The sequence below is a fragment of the Neophocaena asiaeorientalis genome, unplaced genomic scaffold (genome assembly GCF_003031525.2).
Source record: "Neophocaena asiaeorientalis asiaeorientalis breed wild unplaced genomic scaffold, Neophocaena_asiaeorientalis_V1.1 scaffold113, whole genome shotgun sequence".
Lineage (NCBI taxonomy): Eukaryota > Metazoa > Chordata > Mammalia > Artiodactyla > Phocoenidae > Neophocaena > Neophocaena asiaeorientalis.
This window is the reverse complement of record NW_020172316.1, coordinates 452,119-478,778: the sequence shown is the minus strand read 5'-3', so window position 1 is coordinate 478,778 and position 26,660 is coordinate 452,119. Positions and strand designations below refer to the sequence as shown.

Below are 26,660 nucleotides of genomic sequence, written 5' to 3'. Positions count from 1 at the left end.
TAAGGCTACACAGGTCTAAACTAAGCCCTAAGGGCAACCCTAAGCCAGGTTTTAAAACAAGTTTAAAAGCAAGATCAAAAGTTACTCCTTTGCCTAAATTTAGAGCAAAACCACACCTAGGACCTAGTCGTACTAAGGCCAAAAGCAAGACTAAATTAGGTCCTGGAGAGAAGACTCCAAAAGACATCTGGTCCAAGACTGCCATTGGGCTGCCACACATCCTACCAACGGGAGATGCCAAAAACTTACTGGAAGTAAAGTTGCCTACTTCAGAACTAAAAATTTATGCCAAGGATATAATAAGTAATATCCTGAAAACAACTGTTAAAGAATTTGAAAAGGTGACGCAAATTAGAGCAATGGTAGGTGATAAAGCTTTACCATCCGATCAAATCATGGCAGCAAATAAAATAGCTAGTACGGTTTTGCAAGGATTATACACTACAAATAACGAAAATTTGGCTAATCCTATCGTATTCTGTCATCTGGATGATCCCAAACTTTCACAGGGGAATATAGGTGCAGAGTCTCTTGCCAAACCACAAGCATGTTTTTACTTGGAAAATGTTTCTTCACGGTTAGAACAGATTTTTCCTGAAGAAGGTGTATTTAAAAAAATGTTTGACAAATGGCAAGCAGAATCAAATGACATGGAAAATGAAAAATGTAAGCTCTTGATGATAGCTGAAAATGGTTTGACAGAAATTTCAATAAAAGCAAAAGAATTAGAATATTCTCTTTCACTTTTAAATTTGCCACATCTTGAAGATTGTGAAAACAGGTTTCATAGTTGTTTTAAGGGAGCTTCTATGAGAGCTGAAGACACCAAAGCACAAATTAATATGTTTGGAAGGGAAATTGTTGAAATGCTATTTGAAAAATTACAGCTGTGCTTTTTATCCCAAATGCCCACTCCACATGGTAAAGAAACTCCAGCAAGCAGGAAAGAACACATTACTACTAAAAGTAAATGTGGTTTTCCAACCAAGGACATCCTCAGCAATGAACCAATATATAACACTAAAACCGAAGACCAAAGTCCTTTGGGCTCTAGCAACCAAATTGTTCGAGAAATTGTAGAAAGGGTTTTAAACCTGTTAGAGTCATTTGTAGACTTACAGTTTAAACATATCTCTAAATATGAGTTTTCTGAAGTAGCGAAAATGCCTGTAGAAAACCTTTTTCCTGTCCAACAGAGACTATTAAGCAAAAAGATGTTGCCCAAATTACAACCACTAAAAAAGTTTTCTGATGAATCCAAGTCAAGTACTGTTATTTCCAAGGAAAATGTACAGAATACCCTTCTACAGGTTCATTCGTTCCACTCAGAGTTACTTACATATGCCACTAATATTGTCAGCGACATGCTTGGTATAATTAAGAGCAAGCTGGACAAAGAAATAAGCCAAGCAGAACCATCTTCAATTAGCATATTGAAAGAAAATATTGCAGCAAGTGAGATCATTGGTACACTGATGGACCAGTGTACTCATTTCAATGAGTCTCTGATCAAAAACCTTCCAAAGGAAAGTTTGTTCCAAGGAGTAGAAAATACCTACATTGTTAATCAGGTTGAATTAGCAACTAATACGAAAATGCCCATGTCAAAGTTAAAGGAAGTAGGATTCGGGAATCATCCTCCACAAAGCAGCATACCAGGTTTAGGGTTTTATTCAGAGGAAGATAAGAAAAAAAGGTATAAGTCTTCATCAAATTTACCCTTATATTCCAGAGCCTCTGTAGAAGACACAGTTAGAAGCTCAGAGCCAATGGAAAGGCCTGATTCAGAAAACATACCATCATGCTCTAGAAACAAAGTACAAGACTTTAGCCGAAAGGAATCTGACTTGAGCTATTTTGATCAAGCTATGAAAGGAAATAGCTCCCTCCCTGAAGGGAGTGTCTTACAAAAAGTGTTAAAGAAAGCAAATGAATCCACAGAAACAGCATCACAGCAAGTCATGTCATTCACAGAAATGAGAAAAGGTGAAAATCCAGGAGCGTTTCATTATGAGATCTCCAAACCAGTTGTTGAGCCAAACCAAATTCAGACAACTGTCTCTCCACTCAAAATTTGTTTAGCCGCAGAAAATATTGTCAGTACTGTGCTGTCAAGCTACGGCTTTCCAAGTCAACCACACATTAATGAAGGCACAGAAACAATGAAACCATTTTTCATAACAAAGCAAAACCCTTTGTCTGTAACATATGGTCAAAAGAATGAGGAGAAAAGTTTGCTTAGAATGTGGGATAAAAGAATCAGTTGTATACCTGAAGAAGAAAACAAAAAACCTGAAGCCAGCAGGGGAGATTTTTCTTTAATGCAAAAATGGGAAAATAAGAGTTACCTGAAGATAAAGACTCTGAAGGAAGTTGAAGTCATTGCTTTTGCTGATCATGAACTGGGTCCAAATGAAATTCATTTGGTAGCAAGACATGTCACCACATCTGTGGTCACATATTTCAAGAACCTTGAAACTAGAGGTAAGTAAGAGTGGGCACAATTTAGAAAAAAATAGATATATTTAAAAGATCTCCTGTCCAAGAAGCTTCATTTACTGTTTTTCTGAAAACAGCCTTAGAAGGAGGGTATTTAATTACTTCTTAATATATATATATATATTAATATATATATTAAATATATATCAGGATACAAAAAAAATAAAAATAAACATTCATATGGTTTGAATCTGAAAAGGTCTGTCTCTCAATTTTCCGTATCTGCAGATGAGAGAAAATGTGACTTTTTTAAAGCAGGGGATTTTGGTTGAACATGAGGTACGAGTTCCAAAGATTATTAAAGTTCTCATGCATGATTTCTTTATAATCATACCAAATGTACAGGTAACTGAACGTTGTGATTCAACTTTAATGTGTACAGTTGAAGTCGTTGCTATTATTAGTCACAGTGTATAAGAACAGTAGTGTTAAACATCTTATTTTGCTTATATTCCAGTGTTACTAAATTCCTTTTAGGTATAATACTCTAAACATATTTAAAAATATATTTTCATTCCCTTCTTAAAAAGGCTTATCTGTATATGCTAGAGGTTGAACCATATGTGATAGCTACTTTCATATGTGAAAATTTATTATTGGAAAGTTCATAAAATTCAATCTAATAATCTATTATAGCTTTGAACTGGATCAGTAATTCTAGTTGCCAATAATTAGTTGCTACATTACCAGTCCAGATACATCACTTGCCCATCATTCAAATTGCAGAACACATACTATCAGTCCTACCTACCTGCACCATGAGGCCATTTCCTATACTTAAAACTGGTATGATTTCAAGGTGGACAGTTGTGTGTCTGCAATTGCAAGCTTATAAGTAGAATTTCTTTAAGCATAGACTAATTGAACTTAGAGAATAAGAAAAACAAAGCAAACAAGAGAAGATCCATGATTCCCTCCCACTGGTATTTGGCTCTTTCTATCATATATCTTCTCTATTCCCAGACATGTCCAGGGCCTTCCAGCGATTTCACTCATGTTCCTTCCACGTGGAGCACTCTTTCCTCCCTCCCTTCATCTCAACATGGCCAAAACCTGTCTAGCTGTCAAAGTTCAGCTTAAAGCCTCCCCTCTCCACTGAGTCTTGCCTGATTCCACATGCAGAGGTATAATAGGTTATTACATTCTGAGGTAGTTTTGTGAAAAAAAGAGTATGTAGCTCTGGCTGCCACTCCAAGAAATTGGCCATACCAAGTAGGTATATGATTTGCAGTACTCTGTTGAATAGCAGAATACAGTCCTGTGCCTGGTTGGGTTGGCCCATTATCTTTGTAACAAACTAATCTAGGGGTTAAAGTACTGCTGATGTTACAGTCCATCCCTAACCTTTCTGAAGTGAGCACTCTTATTTCAGTCAAGTTGTTATTGCAACACAACTCTTTAGCTTCCTAAAAGTAATACATAATATTATATGTTTGACTAAAAATATTTTTTAAATAATTATATGAAGTCTCTAGAGATCACTGCAGACATGTTAAGATGTAACACCACACTTGGAAATCATTTCTCTGCCCCAGGATTTCCAGTTTCTTTGAGCACCTTCACCCATCTAAGCAAGACAGGTATCAGCACTAGACTTAGAGATTTGAATTTTTCAGGGTTATTTTCTCAACTTTATGGCTAAAACTAAGATTCCACAGGTGGGAAAATAAGTATCTGAAGAAAACCCAATATCTTTCTTGACTAGATTTTACTTTTTCTTTAGTGAGGTGTTCCAAAGGTGAAATTCATATGTAAATAACTACCAATATATAGAATTTTCCATATGTCCCTTAATGCGTGCTAAAATGGTAATGTTTTCTTTTTTAAGTTTCCAGTGAGGAGGTGTCTATTGTTTCCACACCGTCAAGAAAAAAATATGAATCAAAACAGCCTCTAAGAAGCATATACAATGATTATTCGCTTTATCAATTTTGTGAACATCTCACTGAGTCCGTCATTTGCCATTTAATTTCAAGCATTTCTGATAGCACTACAGATAGCAGAGAAAAGGAGAAAGCTTCCCATGCAGCATTTAACACAATTATTTTAATTGATTCTCAAGTGTTTGAGAGTAGGTCAATTTTTGTTGGAGAACTTGCTTTAAGTATTTCTGAAATTATTGCTGAAATCCTTTTAAATAGTAACATCATAGAGACTGACATTGCACAGCAAATGTTTTCATTAAAAAGAAAGTACATTTGCTGCCCAGGAGTAGCTGCTGCTGACTTTGATGATCTCTTTCAGGATCTCTTAATAGGTGTGATTCATGTACTGTCCAAAGAAATAGGGTTAAATCATCACCTGGAAAACAGTGGAAGAAATAGACCATTTTCCATGCTTAGAAGCAACAGTGTGCCCATTTGCAACAAAAAAAATACCATGCAAAGACAGAAAGCTTCCAGAGACTGGAAATTATCTACTCACAAAACTGATCATATCATTCAAAGAAATAAATTAAGTTATCTGGCCCATAAGTTAGATAGTCTGGCTGGTAGCCTCAAACCTCATGAATCCAAAGAAGTAGTCAACAAAGTTTTCAGTATTGTTTTGGATTTATTTTTACCAGATGAACAGCCAGATGAGGCTATGGATGCTGATAAAAAAGCAATATTTTTTTCATCATCAAATGATCAGCAATGTAATAACATACTTGGAAATAACTTAGGGCTCACCCCCAAATCAGTTTTCCTTCTCAATGTTGTGTGTGAGAAACTTATTAGAACACTTTTAGAAAAATGCACAAACTCTGTCTTTCTTGATAATAGCCCTCTTTCTGAAGAGATATCAGCAGAAGAATGTCAACTTTTAAAAATACTTCAAAGTGTAAACGATGAAGAATTTGATTGTTGTAAGAGAACGATGGACTGTGAACAATTTCAAGGGGATTATATGTCAGACGTTTTGGAAAATCTGGCAGAAATGGATCAAGATTTACTGTCATCAGACTCTATTCTTACTGTTCTTTCCCACAGCTTGGTTAAATCATTGATGGATAAATTATGTCACAGTATACAACTGCCCCAAAGTCCACCTTTTGCAAACAAGCATTTGAAGTATGGAACGAGAGAAATACAGTCTAGTTTCATAAAAACAAAAAGGCCAGAGTTAACAGAATTAGGACAAGGTAAAGGTTCTTTAGGACTCACGAGTTATGATGGCAATGCTTTGACAGGACCCCTGAATAATCTCAGTGTAAACTCCAAAATACAAGCACCATTTGGCAAGAAGTATTCAGCAAATTTTGCTAATGTGTCACCTCTTAAAAGACAGGGAACAAAGGATATGGATACAATAGCCATCCATAATAAGCTATATCCAGGAGATATGAATACGGGTGTTTATTCAGCCACATTTTTAGAGGACATAATTTCAGAACTGTTTTTTAACCTCTCTATTTCACTGTGGGGCAAAAATGAAAACATCACTGAAGCCCAGCTCAATGAGATGAATGCATTATTTATCAACAATGTAGTGAATGAGTTTAATAAGGCAAGGGTCACTGTTTTACGGAATTCTGAAGAAAGGCTGTGTTTTCCACCAATCCATAAAGAAACTTTTAGTAGGATTGTTGACTCAGTTTATTATGATGTTTTACAGCAATATAAGTTGAAAATGACCTGTGGTGGTAATCTGGCATGTGACAGTACTTCAATAGCAGAACAAATAACGAATAGCATATTGTTAGAGATTTTGGACTACCAACTCCCATCTTGCTTCAGGGGAAAGCTCTTACATAATTCATACTACCCTCTCAATGCTGAAATTATATTACAGAAACTTCAAAACAACCTGAGAGAATTTACTTCCCAAGCTAGGTCTTCAGCGGGCTATAGCACCATGTTATCACACTCATTTTTAGAAGATATCATCAGAAGACTTTTATCTCAACTCATTCCTCCACCCAGTAAGGCGTCCTCTTTGGGAAAAAAATATTTTATGAGTTCAGATTTTAATGAAATATCTACCTGTATAATAAATAAGGTTATATCAGCCATTTCAAAACATAAAATTTGGTTCACTATATATGATAATCAATATCTATGTACAGGAAAAAACCTCCAGAAGATGGTAGATTCTGTTTATAGAAATATTATGCAAACATCTGACTCCCTTCTTTCAATACAGAAAAGTATAGTTAGCAGAAGCCCAATTATGGTTGACCAAATAGCCAGTTTTATTATCCAAGAGATTATTGAAAATCATCTTCAACCATTTTTGTGTGGAGAAGGTTTACCTCGTCCAAAGACTCCATCAGATACAATATCGAATACGGTTAAACAGGTTCTCAGTGAAGTCATAGAGTCACACAGACCCCAGATACCATCACCCTCAGGTATTTACCCTAAGACATTTGTAGGGGAAATTGTTGCCAGACTTTTATCAAAAATTTTCAGTCCAAAGCATAACACTGAAATTGAGCTGGAAAACATGACCCAAAAAATAGTAAACTCAGTAAATAACCATTTTGACAAAGCTAAAGTTCACATTCTATATAATGACAAAGAACAGTCTTACCCCTCTGTAGATACAGATATTGTGGATGAACTCGTCACCTCAGTTTATAGAAATGTTTTAAAACAGCATGGATTAGACCCTGAGGTTGATAAAGAGTCTGAAGACAGAGATATTTTTGTGGAAAAAATTACCAACTTAGTTGTAGCAGCTATTTCAGATTACCTTCTTCATCCACTGTTTTCTGGGGATTTGTCATCTTCATATTTTATTTCAACAACTGAGAATATCATTCAAGATGTTCTTAGTAACATCAGTAGGTCTACCAAGCCAAGTCAGACTTTATCTCCGTATAACACCTTGCTGCCATATACATTTTTAGAAGACATGATCAGAATACTATTATCTAGAATTTTCCCTTCTGCATCTAGCATTGTTGCAAACAGAGAAACTCCAAAAGTTAGATCAAAAGTTAATTTCAATGAAATTGCTTCAAATATAATCAGTGATATTAGGATGAAGATTTCCCAACATGAAATTCGATTTTCAAGAGATGAAGAAACCAAGTTTGTTTATTCAGAAGACAATGTTCAGCATCTTGTGGACTCAGTATTCAAAAATATTTCAAACTCTGAGTCTCCAGAATCAGTTGAGCAAAATATCACAAGCAGTAATGATGTTTTTATTGACAGAATAGCAGGTTTTATCATTAAACATATCTGTCAACAACATCTTCAGCCATTTGTGAACAGAAAGTCATTACCTTCTTCATCATATACATATTTTGGAGATGAGAAAAGGCAGTGGTTTTATGCCAGTGTTTATTCCTCAACTTTTTTGGAAGATGTGATTTCTGGGGTTTTAGGCAAGATATTCCACAGGGTGTTAGGCATTGTACAAACAAAATCAGTAACAGATTCAGAAGATGAACTGTTTGATAAAGCTGAAAAACTCATACAGTTCATAACAGAGGAATTTTCAAAAGCCCAAGTTAGCATTTTAGAGAATGCTGAGGAAAATTTATGTTTGCCTCCAGTGGAGAGAGATGTAGTCAAAAACATTATTGACATGGTGTACAGCAAAGTTGTGCAAGAATATGAAATGGATATGATGCCTGATAAAGATTTTCTAAATGACACAAAGACACTGGCTGCAAGGATAACTAAAACCATCCTAGCCGAAACCTTTGATTTCCAAATTCACCCAAATCTTATAGAAAAGTTTCCATTTGGATCACAATCCAAACTTAGTACTGATATTTTGATAAAGAAAGTTCAATGTGACATTACTAAATCAAGATTCCAAAGACAGGCTTCAACAATATATACTACTATGTTATCACATACTCATTTGGAAAAAATTGTGTCTCAGCTTATATCTCAGATGAGTCCATTGGCCTCCAGTACAGAACACCCAAATACTTCTCAATCAGACTTAAGTAATACAGTAATAAAACTGATAAATGAAATCATGTCAATAATTTCAAAACATTCAATATGTATTATTAAACATGGGAATGAAAAACATAGTTTGATTTCAGAAAAAGATATCCAATCCATGGTTGATTCCATTTATGCTGATCTTTCCTATTCAAATATATACCAGTCTCTTACAAAAGATAAAAAAGATATAAGTAATATACCTGTTTCAAAAATAGCAAGTTTTATAATAAAAGAAATCTTTAACCATCATCTTCAGTTATTTTTACCTGGAGATAAAACTCTCCTTTCAGCCGCAGTTGATCAAACTTACAAACAGAAAGTAGTAGATCCTAAACAAAAAGAGTTGTCTTTAATTGTGAATTCAGCTGTCTTTTTGGAGGAAGTAATTTCTGAACTTTTATGTAAACTTCTTTATGCATTCTCACATAATGTCTTGGCTGCTGAAAATCCAGATACAGTTAAAGACAAAATTACTGGCATTGTTACAACATTAGTAAAATCAATTGTTCTGGAGTTCACCACATCGGAGATTTTAGTTTCAGATAACTTTGATGATGATATGTGTTTTTCAGAAGGATATAAAGAAATGGTAAAAAAAACAGTCAACCTAATTTATGAAAAAATATTAGATGAATATAAATCTCTGATTCAAATATATAGGGCTATACAAAGTGACACAGCTTGTTTTGGAAGAAAAATATATAATTTGCTTTTGGAAGAAATTTATGATTATCAGGTGCAGTCATTAGTTTCAGGAGAATTAGTATCTTCTTCCTACTCTTCCCCTCAAGCTGATAAAATCATCAGAAATGTGCTCAATGTCATCATGAGAGATAGCCATGCCTTGCCATTATGTATTACTGTGCTGTCACATTCTCTTTTGGAAGACATGATTTACAAGCTTCTAGTGCATATCTTCCCTTCAACTGACACTGAAAGTGAACTACAAGAGGAAGAGGTTTCACCAGATTATGAGTTTGTGGATGCAGCATCAAAATTAACTGATGAAATTATCAAAGAAATTTCTGAACATGAGATCCGTCTTGCTACGGCAGAGGAGAATGCAGAGAGTATGCAATTAGAAGTGACTGAGAATTTGGTTGACTCTATATGTAATAATATTTTGAAAAAATCTGAATTTCAAGCTGAAGTCCAGAAAGATGCAGACAAAAAAGGAGGCTCATTCCTCAGTAGAATAGCTGGTTTCATTATGAAGGAAATCATGGATCATCATCTGAAGCCATTTTTACGTGGTGAAGAATCATCTTCCAATAACTTATCTAATTATGACCATGTCTCTGTACATACTAAACCTGGTAAAGAAAAGAGACAGCCTTCTCTATATTCAGCTACATTTTTGGAAGATGTAATTGTTGACCTTGTTCACAAGTTTTACTCTCTTCCAAGTATTACTGAAGATTCTAAGAAAAAAGAAACACCAGAGCCAGATATTGTGAGCTTGGCTATAAAATTTGCAAACTCTCTGATAGGAGAATTTAGGAAAAGTGAAATTAAAGTTCTACCAAATGCTGAAGAAATTTTTTCTTTTCCACCAATTGATAAAGAGACAGTTGATAAGATATCCAATTTTGTGTATGATCAGTTTATAGGAAAGTATGGATCTAATGCTATTCAGAAGGATGATAAAAACAACATTGTTACAGAAATGATTGCTGCTTCAGCCCAGAAGGCCATCTCTGCTTTCAAGATTCAACCACTTTTTTCAGGAGACTGGTCTTCCACCTTCTATTCATTTCTAAATCCAGATAACATCACCCAAAGGGTTAAACACCTTCCACAGAAAACCTCTACACAGATAAACAGATGCTTAAAAGGGAACCAACTTACTTTACCAGAACAATCATATAAACACACATCTGTAACCTCAGACCAGAAAAATGTGTTGGATACTTTGGAAATAGATAGAGGTGCAATGAGTAAAAAGAAAAGTTTCAAAACTAAGGAGACATCAATGAAAAAAGGTGACATCCAAGATCCAATAGTTACCTCTGTAACAAGAATTATGAAAAGCAACATGGTTAACCTGTTATCAGAGTCAGCTGCAGATGTGGCAAATAAAAAGAAAGAGAATGAAAATAAAATGGGAATTCCAATTCAAAAATATAATGTATCAGAAGTTACTTCTCCAACTACTAGTGTGAAAAGTAAAGATAAACAGGAGCTGTATTTGAAGGGAACACTTAAAAATAATGAAATTGAGAAGAAAAGCGTATCACCTTCAAATAAGGAGGGGCAAGTTAAGGAGGTACACACACAATTTCTAGTAGCTACTGATGGTACAGAATGTGAAAAGGAAATATTTGGACCAGATTTTGCAATAGACATTGAGAAGAAGATTGACCAAACAAGAGAAAATTCATTAAAAAAAGAAGACAAGCCCTTTCAGTTATCTTCTTTGACAACCAAAGCAAGAAATACAAAGACCACAATAGAGAAAACAGTTGCCCAAAAGCCAAACGATGAAGAAAGGAAAGACTCTCCAGCTCAAATAGATATGAAGGAAGGACAGTGCTCAGATTATGAATACATTCAAAATGTCATTGAAAATATTTATGATAATATCTTAGGAATATATCATTCTCAAGAGTTAGCAGATTATTCAAAACGACAAAGTCTGCCAAGTTATATATCATTGCCTCTAGTTCAAGAGGTTGGCAAGGATTTTGCACAGTCCATTTCAACAAAGGATTTATACCTGTCAATTAACAAAAATCTCTCTGTCAAAGAGAAAAAAGAAGAAAAAGAGAAAGCAAGAGAAATAGAAAAAGAGAGGGAGAAAGAGAAAGAGAGAGGGGAAAAAAGAGAAAAAGAGAAAGTAAAAGTTAAGGATATTAAAAAGGAACCTAGTAAATCAGACAGTCCTCAGTACCCACCAAAAAGTGAACCTGGAATTTTTCCTGCTAAATTTTTAGAAGATGTTATCACCGAAATGGTTAACAAATTGGTCTTTTCTTCCTCACCAGAAACACAAACATATGATAGATGTCAAAATGTAAGTGATGATGAAAATCAAGCTGAACTCTATGACACAGCTATGAGACTTATTGATTCACTGTTGAAGGAGTTTTCAGATGCTCAAATTAAGGTATTTAGGCCAGATAAGGAAAATCAGTCTTTTCTACCTGTAGAAAAAGTGTCATCAGTTCCTAAAGAACCTCCCAGGCATAAAGAATCAAATATAGATAAAGCACCATCCAATGTCAAGAAAATAACTGTGGATAATATGCATAAAATGACTGAAAAACCCTCTTCAAATAAGATACTTTTCCTAGATAAAATATCAATTGATAAAACATTGGTCAACAAAGTTGTTCACTCCTGTGTGTGCAATATTTTGAAGGAATATAAATCTCAAGACTCCATTTGTAAGAATATAAAGAGTAATGGGGGAAATTTAGCAAGACGACTAACTAGTGCAGTGATAAGTGAAATTTTTCAATATAAGCTAAATTTGATATCGTGTGATGAGTTTCCACCTTCATCATGTTTGCCTCTGGAAACTAAGGATGTTGTTAAAAAGGTCCAAAAGGTGGCTCGAACAGCCAGCAAAAAATGTCAAACATCATCGCCATATACCATCATGCTGCCTCATGAATTCTTAGAGAATGTGATTTACACTCTTTCATCTAAAATTTTCTCAACAGTATCCAACACTGAAGCAGAAACATCTGAGGGCAACTGGTTCACAGAACTAGATTTCCTGCAAATGAAGTTATTAAGTACAGTTACAACAGAGATCTCCAAAAATGAAGATATGATTATACAGTATGTGGAATCCTTACATCCCAATGATGATGAAATTATTCAATTAGTGGCTCAATCGCTCTACAATAATCTCTTGTCACAGTTTGGATCACAAGAGATTATACAAAATTGTGCAGCCAGTGGATGTAGAATTCTTTCAGAAACCATGGTTGACTTAATTCTACAAGAAGTGACTGGTAATCAGTTGCAGAACTACTTTTCTGGAGAGCTAACTCCATATCAGTGTGCAGAAGTTGACAATGTTGTTGAAAATATTCTTAAAGATGTTATCCAAACTGCGGATTTTCCCCAGCCTCAACCATCACATGCTCGTATACTGCCTTATAACATAATAGAAGAAATTGCTGTGAAATTTTTATCGAAGCTTTTATCTATGTTTCCAAAAGTAGATAATGAAAGACCCAAATCCCTAGAAACTGAAATTCAAAAAATTGTCTCAAAAATATTAAATTCAATACAAGAATTTATCTCCAAAAGTAAGATTAAAGTTGTATCACCAGCGAAGGAATTGCCTACTGTACCTTTAGCTGACAATGAAACTGTTGAAAAAGTAGTTAATTCTGTTTATACCAGTATTTTAAAGCACTCTGGCTCACACATTTCTATATTTAAAGATTTAATGGGTAAGAGTAATGTCCTCTCTGATATAATAGGTTTTTTATTGGTGAAAGAAATTTCCAATTCTAAATTTCAACCTCAAGTAGAGGAAGAATTATCAAGTTCAGAATTAGCTCTGGAAGCTATCAAAATTATGGAAAAAGTGGCCAAAATGGTTAATGAATTTAAGTCCCAGGAAAAGTCTTCATCCAAAAAACGTTCTGTGTTAGATGCCACGTTTTTAGAGGAAGCATTGGCTTTGTTCTTGGCTAAAATAGTAAGGGTGCCAAGTGCCTCAAGCAAACATGCAAAAAATTTATCAAAGCCTGAGTTAAATAAAATTGCATCTCAACTGACAAAATCTGTGACGGCTGAAATTTCTAAGAGTAATATTAATCTTGTTGCTGCTGATTCTGAAGAACACTTTTTAAATCCAGAAAGTATAGAAATGATTTCTCAGGTTATTGATTCTATTTATAGTAATGTACTACAACAACCTAGAACCCATAAAGATCTTTATTATGATATAAAAAGTACAAATGGAGTTTTCCCTAAAAAAGTGGCCAGTTTAATTATTAATGAAGTTTCAAATTTTCCCTTAGATACCGTTAGTCCAAAGAATTCAAATGCTGGTCTCTTAGGAGATCTAGACATTAACAGAATTGTTCGAAAGGCACAAGAGCATGCTAAAGTGATCCCTGACTTAGATAAAGAAGAGTCAAATAAAGATTCAATTGTAGAGGACTCTACAATTAAAATAGTTCCACACGTTGGGAATAAACCACTCAAAATAGATCCAAACATTATCTCAGAACATTTAGCAGTAATTTCTGTAAAAACTCAACCTCTTGAGAAACTTAAGATGGAATGTTTTAAAAACACTGGACATAACATAGCAGAACTGAGAAGAGCATCAATAAGTAGAAGAAGTTATTCCTCAGACACATCTACTGTAGGACAGTTAAAAAGAGAAAGACGTACCTCATTGAATAAGACGGGACGACTAGATGTAAAACCCTTTGAGGTAAGTGAAAAAGCAATAGAAAAAAAAAAGTGAGCCATGGTTGTTCTGTGATTCCCTTCCTCAAATAGGTATATGGGAATGTATTTTTTGTTGTTGTTGTTATTGCCTAGCCCAATAGGAAAATTGGTTGCACAAGTTCATTCGTATAGTTATATGACTTACTGGGACTTGCCATATCAGCTCTGTGGCTCACTCTAAAGGTCTCAGGCTAGTTTTCCTAAGACAATGAGTTTAAACTGGCTTTAAAAAAATAATGGGAATATAGGGACATACCCTTAACAGTAAAATCAGGCTGCCTGAAATTATAATGATAAAAACTATCTAAAATAGATTTCCCAAACCTAAGGCTCTACAGGAGTAATACTACTCTTTTTACTTTTAACAACATTCATCAACACATATCAGACTACTCTGATTACTACTGCTCTATAAACTCTTAGGTTATACTTGTTTCTTATTATTTCACTTTAATTATATTAGCCTTCCTCAAGTTCTTCTATACTCTCAAGAAGTGGCAAGTTTCTTTCTTCTTCTATCCTTGTTCTAGATTTAGCTGCTTTAATGCTGCCATATTTAAGAACCTGTTTCCTCATGCTTTAGTCCCTAGCTCTGCCCTGCAGCTCCATACTTAGGCCCCAAATATATTAAACTAATTGAGACTTTAAAATGATGTCCTTTTTCAAGGAAACTATACCACTGAGGACAAACGGTGGTCTAGCCAATAGTTACACTGATCTACTACACATATTGATTTTTATCAGAGCCTCTTCTACTCATGGTATTCACTCATAAGAGGACTGAGTGTGCTTAGGGGTACAGTCTGTGGCCTGGACAATGAGCAAAGTTTTATAGAACCATTCTCCCTGGAGCATAAACTTGAAGTAAATTTTCTCCAGCACTATCCTGCAACCCATTGAACTAGGTCTCAGGGCTGTTAAATATGTTAATTGGCACTTTGTGTTTTCATACTCAAATACTGAGATTATTATGGGCTGACATACTAATTTAATCTTCTTTTCCCTAAATTTTTTGAACCAGATGACAGTCCTTTCAAACTCTCAAATTTATCCTTCCACATGGTTTCTCATTGTTTGCATTAGCATATCATTTGGTAGTCTTCATTCATACATAAGTAACCCCTTAGGAGTAAAATTTGTTGAACAGACTATAGAATAACATTAGTCAAAAGCAGTTTTTAATTATCTGTAGAATTTTCTGTCACAAATCTTACTCGTATTTACCAGTTCTCTTTCATTAAGTCATTTATAGACCACAGGAAAGCAGGATGGGAATATTTAAACCAAAATAATTTCTGCTGTCCTCTTAAGGGGAAGAAAATCCATCCTCAAAATAAAACACAAAGAAGCAGACCTAGACAACTCTGATACGACACACGATTTGTACCAATCTGAGTATCAATCTCCTGCATAGAGACAAGAGAAGAAACCAAAGAACAGTAGATTAGATCAGCAAATCTAGACACTTGTTGGCCTCACCCAAGGGCTTTATTTTCTGTTTTGAGATACCATAAATTCCCAACACACTAGGCATGTACATATGAAAACCATATATAGTCACAAATTCCAAAGCCATATAGAAAGATTTTGGATTTTGTAAACCACTGGTCCCCTCCACTAACACAGAAAATCAAAACTGATTGGTTTTAAATTCTTAAGGAAGCTGTTTCTATATTTTGTTTCCACAGAAGATATTCTTTTAGGACACCAATATCTGAAAAGCTGGCTTAAAGTGTTACACAGGGATGTTGAGGTCTAGAATTATTAACTCAAAACAATATGGAGGTTCTGTGGCATCATCAAAGGCTACTGAAATGTGGAAGTTCTATTATTTAATTGTAACTGTCTTTTATCTGTCTTAAGACATTGAAAATGGAAAGTGAGATTTGACTAGGGAGGTGAGAAAAAAATGAAGATTTATATTTTCAAGATTCTTTTGGAAAATATATCCAAAGGATCAGGGGTGGAATGATGGGGATTAAAGAGTCAAAGACCTTCACAATCTTGGTTATTCATCATTTTTAAAAGTCAAGATCAGATAATACCTTGCTTTCTTGTTGAAAATATGTACATTTCAATTTCTCTGTGATAACCCATCTACAATTTTAGAAAAATATATTATCATGTCTACTTCTGTCACAAACTTTCAAAGTAACCAAAAAACAAAGAAGTAAATATGATGCAACAAAATATAAAGTTTAACCAAAAAAAGAAGAAAAAGAACCTATTTTAATCCTTCCTTTAAACTCTGAAGTAAATTATGGTAGATTAATAAAATAACCTCTGAAGGTAAAAGAAATGATAGATACCAACAAATATTTCTTACAATTTTCATGCTTCTTTTTTAAAATATTGCTAATGTAAGCATGGCATCTTAAGATAATACTACTTTAACAATGAAACTAGAAATCATACTAAAATAGCTGTATTATAATAGAATCATAGGAAAAGTGATTGAGGCATTTGTTTTTGATATTCATTATACCTTCAATTCCAGGCTGTTTGCAGAAATTCATTTCAGAATATAAGGAAGCCTGATATCACCAAGGTGGAGCTTTTAAAAGATGTTCAGAACAAAAAAGAACTCATCCTTCGGTTAGTAGCTCATGATATTGATCAAGAAGTTTCAGAAAGTACCATAGAAGAGGAACTAATGTCTGATGAAAATGAAGTTGTTTTAAGAGAGATTGTACAAGAAGAACACTTAGGAGAAAAAGTTGAAGGTCAAGTGAAAGAAGCCACAAAGCCAGTAGAAACCAAAGTTGTTTCTCCCAAGCCAACACGAAGCACAAGTAGCCTGAATTCTATTTGGGAGGAAAAGCCACAGAGGAAGGTGAGTGAGAAATATGACTGTCAATAACCAGATATCTATGGAAAGAGTAGAGATCTTCAGAAATTCTGTCCAAGAATGTACCTTAATTGAGCAGAAAAAAATACTAAAATGGTTCCAGATAGTCTCTTCCTTAGTCTGGCAACACTTACAGTATGAGAGAAATAACTAACAGATGAAGCCATAAAACACAATTGAGGGAAAGCAGGTAATGGAAAGAGACATATATTAGCTAGAAGTCCAGGGATAACAGAAAATGGAAGCTATTTAAGAGAAATGAAAGCTAATTATTTACATCCATCTTTTAATAGATTCCAGCCCTTTTGTATTTTGGCTGACAAATACCTTTTGAGCAGGTAGGGTGGGACCAGAAAATGGGCCAAGGTAGGAAGAGGTAAAAAAGAATCCACACGAATTCAGATTGTCTGAGTTTGAATCTTGACTCTCACTTTAATAGATATATATCTTTTGGGCAGTTACATAGCCAACTTTTTTCTTACAAGTTAGCCAACTTTCCCAAAGTTAAGTTAATCAAAATATTTTAAATATCACCCTTGCAACCAGCCCATAAACTCCACTCTCGTCATGGGGAACAGCTCTTGTCCCTAATACCATACCCCTCACATAACATAATGGTCTAGACTTCAGTGACCCTTTGGGTGGTTCCTGTCCAAAAATCCATACCAAAACATGTCTTGGAAAAGTGTATATGATACAGGATTTCCTGGTGAGACAACTCTATTGATTATCCATTTGACATTATTCCTAGGTTAACACAAAAGCTGAGATGAGCCAGAGAAAAAGAAGAGATACAACTCTTCAGTTCAGAAGTTTCCCAGGTAAATCATCTTAACACATACTCTGACCTATTTGTTGGGAATCTATGTGTGATTACATGATCAAATGCAGTCTGCAGAATAGTTTTCTTGAGCCTCATAGTCAGAAATCCTGGCTTCATAGATAACTAAAGAATTGTTATAACAATACCAAAAGTCAAAATGGATTTCATATAATGGATTATTGTTCATATACAGTAATCCCAATAATAGTAGTCTGTTTTTTCAAGATTCTAATAGACATAACAATTAAGGTATTCTTACAAAAGTTATAGCCATAAAATCACACATGACTTCCCAACAAACATATCAGAGTACGGTTAAGATGACTGACTTGACAAGCTTCTGAACTGACCAGAATTATATATATCTCTGTTTTTTTTCTTTTTGAACTAAGTTTTCATTAAAATATTTGTAAAGTACAGAAATGGAAAACTATATTCTTCACAGTTTGTGCTAGGTTAATCTTTAATGTTTATTCAGACTTCAATATTATAATATAGATCATCTTTACTAGCCATTTCCAAAGAATTATTGGAAAGAGACATTTTAATTAGAATTAGTGTTCATCCATTTTTAATGTAATCTCTGAAACTTTTTCTAATAATAGTGTAGATTAGAGGGCGGAATATGCCAAGTATATGAGAAAGTGCATATCAAACGCTGCTTTATGTAACATATGGTTTGCACTTTTCCAGAAAGAAGAAAGAAACCATATTTCTGAGCCGACACATTACTTCATACACAGAATTATGAGTTCATCTTCATACAACCAAGAAGACCTGATTTCATCTGCTGGGTACATGAGATTAAAGCAATATAAAAATAGAAATATGAGATGAAAGTAATGCTTATGGGAAGAATGAGGTCTCTGGTAAAACTACGATTGGGCAAGTATTCAGCCCTAGACCTTCCCTCACTACTTATCCTTTTCTCCCTTGGCTCCCTACTGTGGACATTCCCTAAACCCTCTCCTTTCTATCTGATTCCCTATTTCTAGTTACCTGGCCTCTATGTTCTTCCTAGTATAGCAGTGTCTTGGATGAAGAATTTGCTAGTGTGTTTTTTTTTTTGTTGTTTTTTGTTTTTCTTACCTGGAAGATAGAGCAGATTCTATTGTGACCCAGTGCCTTTCAGCCCAAAGGGTTCCTGCTCAACTCTCTTTAAGTAACAAAATGTTCCAGTGTGTATAACTGCCTCTAAGAAGAATCCAAATAAGAGAGGGAGCAGTGTAAGCCGAAGCATTCAGGGATGAATTCTAGAAAGCAATGGAGTTTGATGTGGGCCTGTAAAGATGGACAGCATTTACATGAGGAGAAGGCAACCCAAGTTCAGATGACTATAGGAGGAAAGTCTGAACTATATGGCATTTATAGAGGACAGAGAGAAAAAGTACACTGTAGACTTGAAATCTAATTAATAACTATATCTAAAACAATAACTATCTAAAACAGTTAGAACTTGTCTAAAATTATTCTTAAGTTTATAAGAATATTCATAACCTAGAAGAGGTAGCATTTCTATTGTGGGAGAAGCAATAGGTATAAATAGGAGAAAAATCTACTTGGTTATAATTTTTTCCCACTCAACATGATGGAATTGTTTCTTTTTGACACTGACACTATTTGGGGACATATTTTCCTGGCCAATCATTGCCTCTTTTTTCCTGTGTAATGATTATATTAACATACAAAATTAGTAATGCAGGTACCTCTCTATTGTTTATATCAGTGGAGACAGAGGACACAGATAATACCAAATAAAAGACAATTTAGAGCAAGATAGCAGACCAAGAAACTGAACACCCTTATTTTCTTGTAGGAACAAAAAATAAACAACTACAGATTGCTAAAACAACTTTATAGGAGCTCTGGAAACCAGTCAAATAACTGCAGCAACCAAGGGAATGCCCAATCAAAGAAAAGCCACATTCAAAGTGGCAGGAAATTCCACACACTTTTACTTGTTTTTGCCCAACCCCCTTCTGCAACATGATGTGGCACAGTTGGGAAGAAATGGTGCGATTCTCAGTTTTCTCTCTTGAGGTGGAAAGAGCAGATTAGAACTTGTTTGTAATGTTTGGGCCTATCTGTGGGCTGCCTGAGAGAATGTTTTCTGTCTCACCTGAATAGGAGCTCAAATTGGGAATGCTGGCATTGTTTGGGTCTAAGCCTAGAAGCCACTGAAGTCAGTAGATGGATGCCATGGTGCATGAAAATCACAAGGGACTGCAGATGCACAAACACCTGAGGGAAAGAGATTACAGGCAGGGGGAAACAATAGGATAGCTAAGGCCCTTAGAAGAAACATGATGAGACACTTAGGAAATAAAACATTGAAAAGCAGGTCAGGAAAATGGAAGAAGGAAAAAAGAAAGTACACACATAGGCCCAGAAGGACATATACCCAGAACAAAAGTAAGATTTGAAGGCTTTACCTCAGACTGTTCCCAAGGTTCAGAGTCCTACTAATTAGTGAAGGGCTTCTACAACAATCTCCAAAAACTGGAAGAGGTAGCTATTTCTTTAAATGCTCAAATTTCGACATAAGATCACAATGCATATTAATGAAAATAGGGCACATTTTAAGAAACCAAATAAATTCCCAGAAAATGTCCATGGAGAAGCACACGAATTAGACATACATGACAAAGATTTTAAAATAACTGTCTTAAATATGTTCAAAAGCTACAGACAAAGAACTAAAGGAAATCAGGGCAAAAGTATATGAATAAAATACATATAAATAAAAACAAAGAGATAGAAACTAAAAAGGAACCAGACAGAAATAACAGAAATTCTGGAGCTCAAAAATTCACTAGATGATTCAAGAGCAGACTCAATCAAGTTGAAGAAAGAATCAGTGAACTTGAACACAAGTCATTTGAAATTATTGAGTCTGAGCAGCAAAAAGAAAAGACTGAACAAAGAGTGAACAGATTCTGTGGCACTTAATGGATACCTTCAAGCAGTGATATATACATATGTAAGTATATATATATACACACACATACACACACACCATGGTGAGTTCCAGAGAAGAGAAAGGGGCAGGGAGATTATTTGAGGAAATAATGGCTAAAACCTCCTCAAATTTGAAAAAGCATGAATATACAAATACAATAAGTTCAGTGAATTCTAAGTAGCATAAGCACTCAGAGACTACCTGAGACACCTTATAATCACAGTCATCAAAAGCCAAAGACAAAAAGAGAGTCTTGAAAGTGACAAGACAGAAATGACTTGTACAAGAGATCTCCATAAAGTTATCAGTAAAATTTTCAGAAGAAATCTTGCAGGATGGAAGGCAGTAGATTATATATTTAAAGGGCTAAAAGAAAGAAAACTATCAAGTGAGAACACTATAACCAGCAAAAAATACCCTTCAAAAATGAGAAAGAAATCAGAATGTTCTAAGACAAAAACTAAAAAAGCTGAGAAAGTTCATTACCATTAGACATGACTGCAAGAAACACTAAAAGAAGTTCTTCAAATTGAAAGTAAAAGATGCTAGACAGTAACTCAAAACCATATGAAAATATAAAACTGTCTAGTAAAGGTAAACATGGGGACAAATATAAAAACCAGTATTATAATAATTTCAGTTCATAATTCCACTTTTATTTTCTACAAGATTTTAAAAACGCATAAAAATAATTATAAATTTATGCTGATGGGCATGGAATATATAAAGCCATAATTTGGGACAGTAATAACAAAGGGATGGGGGTTGATCTATAAAGGAGTAGAGTCTTTGTATGAAGTTGAAGTTAAATTGGTATCAATTTAAGATAGACTGTCATAACTTTAGAACATTATATGGAATCTGTGTGGTAACAAAGAAAATATAGAATATAAATGAAAGGAAATAAAAAGGTAACCAAAACGCATCTCTGCAAAACCTCAACTGACACAAAGGAAGGCAGTAGTGGAGGAAATGAGGGATTACATACCTCAATATAATAAAGGCCATATACGACAAACCTACAGCTAACATCATACTCAGTGGTGAAAAGCTGAAAACATTTCCTCTAAGATCAGGAGCAAGACAAGGATGTCCAGTCTTGCACTTTTATTCAACATAGTTTTGGAAGTCCTAGGTATGACAATCAGAAAAAAAAAAAGAAATAAAAGGAATTCAAATTGGAAAAGAAGAAGTTAAACTGTCACTGTTTGCAGATGACATGATATTATACATAGAAAATCCTAAAGACACTACCAGAAAACTAGTAGAGCTCGTCAATGAATTTAAGTAAAGCTGCAGGTTACAAAATTAATACACAGAAATATCTTGCATTTCTATACACTAATAATGAAAGATCAGAATAAGAAATTAAGGAAACAATTCCATTTACCATTGCAGCAAAAAGAATTAAATACCTAGGAATAAACCTACCTAAGGAGACAAAAGACCTGTACTCCAAAAACTATACAACACTGATGGAAGAAATCAAAGATGACACAAACAGAAGATATACCAGGTTCTTGGATTGGAAGAATCAATATTCTCAAAATGACTATACTACCTAAGGCAATCTACAGATTCAATCCAATCCCTATCAAATTACCAATGGCATTTTTCACAGAACTAGAACAAAAAAATCTGTGTGGAGACACAAAAGACCCCAGATAACCAAAGCAACTTGAGAGAGTAAAAGAGAGCTGGAGGAATCATGCTCCCTCACTTCAGACTATATTACAAAGCTACAGTAATCAAGACAGTATGATACTGGCACAAAAAAATATATAGATGAATGGAACAGGATAGAAAGCCCAGAGATAAACCCACACACCTGTGGTCACCTAATCTATGACAAAAGAAACAAGAATATACCATGGCGAAAAGACAGCCTCTTCAATAAGTCGTGCTGGGTAAACTGGACAGCTACATGTAAAAATAAAAATAAGTAAACAAATGGAACCTAATTAAAAGCTTTTGCACAGCAAAGGAAATCATAAACAAAATGAAAAGGAAATGCACAGAATGGGAGAAAATATTTCCAAATGATGTGACAGACAAGTGATTAGTCTCCAAAATTTACAAACAGCTCATGTGACTTACTATCATAAAAATAAACAACCCAATCAAAAAATGGGCAGATGACCTAAATAGACATTTCTCCAAAGAAGACATACAGATGGGCAAGAGGCACATGAAAAGATATTCAACATTGCTAATTAGAGATGTGCAAATCAAAACTACAAGGAGATATCACCTCACACCAGTCAAAATATCTATCATCAAAAAAATCCACAAACAATAAATGCTGGAGAGAGTGTGAAGAGAAGGGAACCCTCCTGCACTGTTGGTGGAAATGTAAATTGGTACAGCCACTGTGGAGAACAGTATGGAGGATCCTTAAGAAAATAAAGCTACCATATGATCCTGCAATCTCACTCCTGGGCATATATCTAGAGAAAAACATGGTCCGAAAGGATACATGCACCCCAATATTCACTGCATCACTGTTTACAATAGCCAAGACATGGAAGCAACTTAAAAGTCCATCGACAGAGGAATGGATAAAGAAGATGTGGTACATATATACAATGGAATATTAGCCATAAAAAGGAACAAAATAGAGCCATTTGCAGAGACATGGAAGGACCTAGAGATGGTCATACAGATTGAAGTAAGTCAGAAAGAGAAAAACAAATATCATATAATATCACTTATATGTGGAATCTAGAAAAATGTACAGATGAACTTACTGGCAAAGCAGAAATAGAGTCACATAAGTAGAGAACAAACTTATGGTTACCAAGGGGAGAAGGGTAGGGTGGGACGAATTGGGAGATTGGGATTGACATATATACACTACTATGTATAAAATAGGTAACTATTGAGAACGTACTGTTTAGCACAGGGAACTCTATTCAATGATCTGTGGTGACCTAAATGGGAAGGAAATCTAAAAAGAGTGGTTATATGTATACGTATAACTGACTCACTTTGCTGTACAGCAGAAGCTAACAAAACATTGTAAAGCAACTATACTCCAATAAAAAAGAAAAAAGATCTTATAATAACAACCTAACATTACATCTTAAATACCTACCTAGAAAAAGAAAAATAAGCTAAACTCAAAACTATTAGATGGAAGGAAATAATAAAGATTAAAGTAGAGATAGACAAAATAAGAGAATACAAAAATAAAATCATTGAAACCAAGAGTTGGTTCTTCAAAACATTGATAAAATTGACAAAATTTAGCTACATTGCCTAAGGAAAAAATAGAGAAGACTCAAATAACTAAAATCATAAGTGAAAGAAGAGACATTATAACTGACTTTACAGAAATAAAAAGAATTATAAGAGTACTATGATTTTACAGAAATAAAAAGAAGTATAGGAGTACTATTAACAATTGTATGCCAACAAATTGGATAATCTAAATGAAATAGACAAATTCCTAAAAACATGACCTACCAAGATTGATTCATGAAAAAATGGAAAAATCTGAAGAAACCTATAACTAGTAAAGAAATTGAATCAGTAATTAAGAAGCTCCTAACAAAGAAAAACAGGACCAGATGATTTCACTGGTGGATTGTAGCAAACATTTAAAGGAGAATTAAAACCAATCCTCCTCAAACTATTGATGTAAAGTAAACTTCCACCAAAGAAAACAAGAACAAACCTCTTCAAACTATTGATACAAAAATCTTCAACAAAATACTAGTAAACAGAATTCAATAGCAGATTAAAATGATTATACACTATGACTAAGGTTGATTTATCCCAGGAATACAAGGGAAGTTCAACATATGAGAATCAGTCAGTGTAACACAAGACATCAACAGGATGAAAGAAAAAGAAACACATTCTTATCTAAACTAATGCAGGAAAAAACCATTTAACAAAATTCAACACCTTTTCATGATAATGACACTTAACAAACTTGAAATAAGAGCAAATTACATTGAAATAATAAAAGCCATATATGGAAAAACTACAACTAACATTATTGTACTCAGGATGAAATTCTGAAAGATTTTCCTCTAAGCTCAGGAAAAAGACAAGGGTGCCCATTCTTATCACTTCTGTTGAGTATATTACCAGAAGTCCTAGCCAGAGCAATTAGGCAAGAAATAAAAGGCATCTAAATTGAATGAGAAGTAAAGTGAGCTCTGTTCACAGATGGCATTATCTTATATGTAGAAAACCCTAAAGATTCTATACAAAAAAGAAAGAAAACTCTTAGAACAAATAAATGAATTCATCAAAGTTGCTGGATATAGAATCAACACAGAAGAAGAAAATTGCATTTCTAAACACTTAACAATGAATGATCCAAAAATGAAGAAAAATTCAATCCGCACTAGTATCAAACAGAATATTTAGGAATGGACTTACCAAGAGGCAAAAGATTTGTACACTGAAAACTACAAAACATACCTAAAGGAAATTAAAGGAGACACATATTAATGGAAATAGGCCGTTAAGATTTCAATATTACCCAAAGGATTCTACAGATTAAATGAATCCTTATAAAAATACTTAATCACCTTTTTCTGCAGGAAAAGAAAAAATTCATTCTAGAATTTAAATAGTATCTCAAAGGACTCCAAACAGCCAAAACAATCTTGAAAAGGAAGAACATACTTGGACTTCCTGATTTCAAAACTTACCATAGAGCTATGGTAATCAAAACAGTGTGGTGCTGACATGAAGACAGATATGTAGACCAATGGAATAGAATAAAGAGCCCAGAAACAAATCCTTAATATATGGTCAAATAATTTTTGATAAGCATGCCAAGACCATCCAATGGAGAAAAAAAAGTCTTTTCTACAAACAGTGTTGGGAAAACTAGATAACCACACACAAACAAAAATGAAGTTAGACCCTTACCTTATATTTTGTATAAAAACTAATTCAAAATGGATCAAAAACCTACATAAAACTATAGAACTCTTATAAGAAAACATAGGGGGAAAGCCCCATGACACTGGATTTGACAATAGTTTCTTGGATATGATACTAAAAGCACAAGCAGTAAAAGAAAAATTAGATAAGTTTGACTTAACCAAATTTAAAAACTTTTGTGCTTCAAAGGACAGAGTGAAAAGTCAGCACATAGAATGGGAGAAAATATTTGCAAGTCATATGTCTGATAAGGGATTACTATCCAGAATATATAAAGAACTCCTATAACTCAACAACAGCAAAAAACCAAACAACCTGATTAAAAATTGGGCAAGGGACTTGAATAGATATTTCTACAAAGAGGATGTACAAATGGGCAATAAGCACACGAAAAGATCCTCAACATCACTAATCATCAGGGAAATGCAAGTCAAAACCATGAGATGCTATTGCACACCCATTAGGATAGCTATTATCAAAAAAATTTTCAGAAAATAACACGTTGGCAAGAATGTAAAGAAACTAGAACCCTTGTACAGTGCTGCTGGGAATTTAAAATGGTGCAGTCTCAATGGAAAACAGTGTGAGAGTTTCTCTAAAAAGTTAAATATATAGAGTAACCATATGATCCAGCAATTCTACTTCTGGGTATATACCCCAAAGAATTGAAAACGGGGACTCAAGCAGATATTTTTACACTCATATTCATAGCATCATTATTCACAATAGCCAAATCATGGAAGCAGCACTAAGAGTACATTGATGGATGAATGGAAAAACAAAATATGGTACATACATTCAGAAGAATATTATTCAGTTTTAGAAAGGAAGGACATCCTGACACATACTATATGTCACCTTGAAGACATTATGCTAAGTGAATAAGTCAGTCTCAAAATGACAAATATTATATGATTCCACTTACATGAGATACCTAAGTAGTCAAATCACAGAGGCAAAAGGTAGAATATTGGTTCCAGGAGATGGAGAGAGAGGAATATGTGGTGTTAGTATTTAGGAGTACAGAGTTTCAATTGGGGAAAATGAAAAAGTTCTATAGACTATAGAACTATAGGTGGTGATGGTTGCACAATAATGTGAATGTACTCAAGCAAAGAACTTGTACACTGAAAAATGGTTAAGATGGTAAATTTTGTGTTATGTGTATTTAACCAAAATTTTAAAAGTTGGGAAAAAAGAGCCAATTTATAAATAATTTGCATTCAATTTGGAAACTCAGTGATACACTCTTCCAGGTTTATTTCCATATGAAGAATGACTGACAGATTGTTCTTTTACTTAACCAGT

At 34.2% G+C, this 26,660-nt stretch overlaps 1 protein-coding gene across 1 annotated transcript in view; it reads left to right on the top strand.

The window, feature by feature from the left end:
• FSIP2 (fibrous sheath interacting protein 2) overlaps positions 1–26,660 on the top strand; it is a 115,142-nt gene that overhangs the window by 79,742 nt on the left and 8,740 nt on the right. Inside the window, exons 15-18 of the mRNA XM_024766856.1 lie at positions 14–2,484; positions 4,328–13,800; positions 16,315–16,650; positions 18,182–18,282. Of these exons, the coding sequence (XP_024622624.1) occupies positions 14–2,484; positions 4,328–13,800; positions 16,315–16,650; positions 18,182–18,282 (12,381 nt within the window). The remainder of the gene's footprint in view (positions 1–13; positions 2,485–4,327; positions 13,801–16,314; positions 16,651–18,181; positions 18,283–26,660) is intronic.